Below are 4,535 nucleotides of genomic sequence, written 5' to 3'. Positions count from 1 at the left end.
ATTCAGCACTCCACGCTCCCGTAGTTTTGGTGTCGTACTGTGGGCCGAGCGATGAGCGGGGCAATTGGCGACTGGCGACTGGGCAGGTGTGCGGGAAAAGCAGGGGGGAGTCCGAGGAGCCCCATATGCAGGGCTTTGATTTGAGGGATGTTCGGGTCCACACACAAATGGGTGGGATGTGTGGGACTTGTGGGATTTCATAGCGCGGAAGGTCTCTGCTTGAAAACGCATGAAAAAGTTAGCTGCTGCACTGCACAGTAGCTCGGAATTACTAAAAGTCACGTCGTGTCATGCAAGCATGATGTAAGCCCACCACATTCTCAATCGAATTTCACGCATGGGAGGGCTGATGACTTCTAATGCCATGTACTGTATGCGTAACGGCACGTGCAGATCCCGGGCGCCAGTGCCGGCAGCATCAGCGGAACCTCCGGCGGCGGCGGCGGCGGCGGAGCCCCTGCTGGCGGCGGCGGCGGCGGCGTCAGTGGTGCCAGCGGAACCTGCGTTCTCAGCTTCCGCGAGCTATCCACGTTATGGCAACGTTATCGTAAACACAGCCAGCGGTTGGTGTTGCTTCTCGATTGCGCCAACAGCGGATACTGGGTTTCGGCGCTACGAATGCTCAGCAAAGCCGAGCAACTGGAACTCAGTCTGGGAGTGCAGGTAAAGTACGGGACTAGGCGACTTGCGCAAGAAGAAAAGAACCGTGTTGCGAACATGGTTGAGCTCGCGGAGGTGGCGAGTTGGCAGAAGAGATCCGAGCGAGGGTCATCGCGGCTCGGGGCATAATGGGGAGTTGGAAACGTTGCTTGCGTACATTGACTGACGCGGACGATATACGTTATTACAGATATAAATTCATGAATGCTCTGTGAGGGCGGTCTGAAACCCGGGCAAAGTTGTTGGCTGGACAAAAACGTGGGAATCCGTCCTAGGATATATTGTTTTTAAACATCAGCCAGTCAGTGTTGGCTAACGGAGCTAACGGAGCTAACGGAGGCGCCAGCGCAAATTTTGTGGGGATTTAGGATTTCAGTGCGGTAACAAAATGAACAGGCCAGGTTACTAGAACGCGTAATCATACTCTTCAGTAGGCACTGAATGTTGGTAATATGGTTTTCTTGCAGAAGGAAGAAAGTGGAAGACGTTAGCATCTGGGAGAGCAGGGGGAAGATGCCTTAAAAAATGTTAACGTCTTGGCATATGACTGGTCATCTTGGTTTCTTGTTTTTCGATTATTCCCTCGTTTCGTTTCCTTCATCTCCGCAGGCCAGCGACTGCAGTTTGCCCGACACGCAAAGCATGCAATTGACCTACCAGCCAGGTATGAATTATTTTTCTTATTATCGTACTCTGATCCAGATCTGAATTGGATCCGGACTCGATAGGTTATTTAAGCCTGTAACTGGGCGATTCGCCTTCTGTATCTCCGCACACATTTTTTGCATAGTTGCTGATTTCTTAAGGTTCAAGAGGGAGGGTTTTTTTAAAGGGGTTAAGGTGGTTCGCAGTTCCTTGTTCGTTTGTGCCCGCTGCTCTCTAACGGCGCATGCACTCGGGATAGATGGTGTCGTCCTGTGTTCAGTTGATTGGTTGGTTGACCGTTATGGCATTCCAACGGATGTTTCCATATCTTCTCCCTCCCCCTTTTCTCCAAAGCATTTCCTATTTTCCTTTCTATTTTTATTAATATGAAAAGAATTGATTTCTTGTTTGCTTTATGTCCCTCCTAGCTTTCCTTTGTCACCTGTCTGCTTTTATTTCCTTTCCGTTCCTTTCCTTTCCTTTCCTTAGGTATCTTTGTACAGTTTTACCTTGTGAACAATAAGTGGCGTCGAGAGCAGCGGCGCAACGTTTCCGGTAACTCGCAGCACCCGCAGAGCGCCCAACATGGACCACCTTCAACGACCACAACCACAAACGGAGCCGCCAACTCAAGCACCGCTGCTGGCAATGGCCGCGTCGAGGTGTGGCTACCGGGTATGGTACCCAGCTACTATGCGACCTGGCTCAATGACAACCTCGTGGATTACGGCATCGCGCTCAAGTTTTTCAACATGCAGGTACGGTGCCGTACGGGCTTCATCGAATGTGATAATGTTGTTTTGTTTGCTTACACGAGGGAAAGGAATGGCCATCAGTGAATGTAAGGACGGGCGTCCCCGGCGATTGCAGCACTCGTGCGTGTGCATACATACGTACGTAGAGTGTTGGCAGTCTGAGTCGTTGTCGGGAGCACGCAAGACTAGCCGCGACTTGTGCTGTGTGCTCCCGACCCTTGCGCTGTGTTTCGGCTTCGGCCCCCGGCCCTCGGGGCCCACAGTGTAATCTAAAGTCATACGTACATACATGCGTACATACATACATGCAATCAATCAATCAATCAATTACAACAGAACACTGTAAGTCCCACACGCAGCGCTTTCTATGAATGACGTCGCGTCTGGTGGCTGCTATGTATAACTGCAGTAAAAACGGCTATTACATGCTGACCTGCACATCCCCAAACTATTACCTCAAGAGCCGTCTTCTCATGTTCCTCCTCTCCTTCCCACGCGGTCTTGGATCCGCTGTCCATACTTGAGCCCCAACACGGCGTTTTTGTTTTACTAGTCCATTTGCTTACAAACTTGTAAACTCATCGTCTTCTTACATTATACTATCTATATGTATTCGTCCCCTTTGTGCGTTGGTTTTCCCCTCCACATTCCCACCGCCGCTGTCACAACCTATGCCATCCCCCCTAGTTATGCCTTTCCTGTACATCGCGGCCGCAGCTCAGTCTTTCCTCCTTGGCATCAGCTTCACTCGCTCGTGTGGTTCGTCTTTTCTCCCCTACCCCTTACCCCCTACCCCCAGTCCTTCCCCCCTCAGTGTCCGTTAAACGTTTCCCTTCCTTGCATTTCATTCCTTCCCACTCCCGGGGGGAACGCTACAGGTCAACACAACTGCTGCTGCTGCCGCTACTGCCTGCGGCGGTGGCGAAGGGCAGGGCTCCTCGATAAGTCAACCCTTGCTTCGAAAGTCCGAAGCTAGCGTCAACCCCCCGTTCCCTACATCTCCTCCTGGCGGCATCGCCGCCCTGTACCACCACTACCACCATTATCATCACCATAACCACAATCGTAATGTGAGGGCCAGCACCGGGCCGATAGCGGCTTTCGATAGCTCCAAACTCCTCGGCGCGGCATCTTCGCGATTGGGCGACGACCTGACGTCTCCGTCGAGCGACCCGTGGGCCTCCCCGCGCTCTGGCGGGACCGGCGCCGGCAGCGGCACGGCCACGGGCACGGGTGCCGCCGCCGCCGCCGCCGGCAGCGGCACGGGCAAGGGCACTGGGGTGCTGGGTGCGGACCAGGATATTCCTGAGCACGGCTCCCTTCCGGAGCGGGCCGTTCTGAGGGTGAGTGGTGGAGGAGTGTGTGGCGCTGGTTTTTGTGGATATGGTCGCAGTGTTCTCATTGAAGCTGAGAAAGATACCATGTAACTGAGAAAGAGTAAACTGAGAGAGAGGAAGGGAACTCTAACGTCAGGGATGTGAAAACGGAGGAGATGTGTGGCTTTTTGAAAAGCACCTGCAAGCAATATATCGTTGTACAGATCCCGTTATGTGGACAGCTTGGGTAGTGCAGCATTTTGGCAGCGGATAAGTTATACCGGTATACAAACGGGAGCATACGGAGGATGGGTAGGTGGGGTGGGCACGACCTGGGTTCGGAAAGGAGGGTGGGGGAGCGGTGTGGGGAGGCCTGCAACGGCTTCTTTCCTTTTCCTCTCCCGCCCTCGCCGCTGAAATGGAAAACATGAAAACGTTGCCGCCGCCCGGGGTCAAAATGGGGCGGTAAATTTTACAAATAAGGCAGTTGAGTCATTGCTTATTCAGGCTCGTATGGCAGTTGGCGGCTTTGGACATGTCGGCAGTCGTTTCCCTTCTTGACTTTGCATCGTGATATATGTTTCCCTCCCCCGGCTGACATACCGACCCATGGGTCACATGCTTGCAGTCGGCAATGGCTCTGCGGGCGGTCTCCATGCAGGAATCTGCCCGCCAGCGGTTCTCCGCACTGTTTCACGACAACTGTACGGCGGACGGCGCTGGTTCCTCACCGCTGGCGATGCCGCAGGGGGGTCTCGCGGGGTCCCCCCAAACCCCCACGATGCACCGTGTGCGGCTGAGCACACCGCAGGCGGAATGGTATAACAGTCATATCCATTCACCGCCTCCCTTTTGTAAGTTGTGCGGAGGGAGAGGGGGAAGCGCGAAGAAGGGCTAGGGGGGGTAATGCTGATGTGGGTCGTCGTGTTAAGGAAGGGGGAGGGGAAATGGGGAAGTGGGTATCGGGCGGTCATCGGGATGCGGTGAGGAGTCCGTCTGTCATGGAGAGGAATTCTAGGGAGTCGGGAGATGGGGGAGGAGAGGAATCCGGAAGAGCGGCGTGAGGGAGGGAGGAAGAGGTGAAGGGGGGGGTCTGGGGGAAGGTTGTTGTGAGAGGGGACTGTACAAGAACTCTCCCGTCCATACCCCCACACTTTAT

At 54.1% G+C, this 4,535-nt stretch overlaps 1 protein-coding gene across 1 annotated transcript in view; it reads left to right on the top strand.

Annotated features, from left to right (window-relative positions):
• Positions 1-4,535, top strand: part of VOLCADRAFT_118680 (uncharacterized protein) — a gene marked incomplete at both ends in the record, with an annotated part of 17,796 nt that overhangs the window by 7,453 nt on the left and 5,808 nt on the right. Inside the window, 5 exons of the mRNA XM_002954268.1 lie at positions 394-735; positions 1,270-1,324; positions 1,927-2,063; positions 2,939-3,403; positions 4,005-4,195. Coding sequence (XP_002954314.1) covers positions 394-735; positions 1,270-1,324; positions 1,927-2,063; positions 2,939-3,403; positions 4,005-4,195 — 1,190 coding nt within the window. The remainder of the gene's footprint in view (positions 1-393; positions 736-1,269; positions 1,325-1,926; positions 2,064-2,938; positions 3,404-4,004; positions 4,196-4,535) is intronic.

Source organism: Volvox carteri (genome assembly GCF_000143455.1).
Source record: "Volvox carteri f. nagariensis unplaced genomic scaffold VOLCAscaffold_41, whole genome shotgun sequence".
NCBI classification, from domain to species: Eukaryota; Viridiplantae; Chlorophyta; class Chlorophyceae; order Chlamydomonadales; family Volvocaceae; genus Volvox; species Volvox carteri.
The sequence above is the reverse complement of the archived record's forward strand: the minus strand, read 5'-3'. Positions and strand labels throughout refer to the sequence as shown.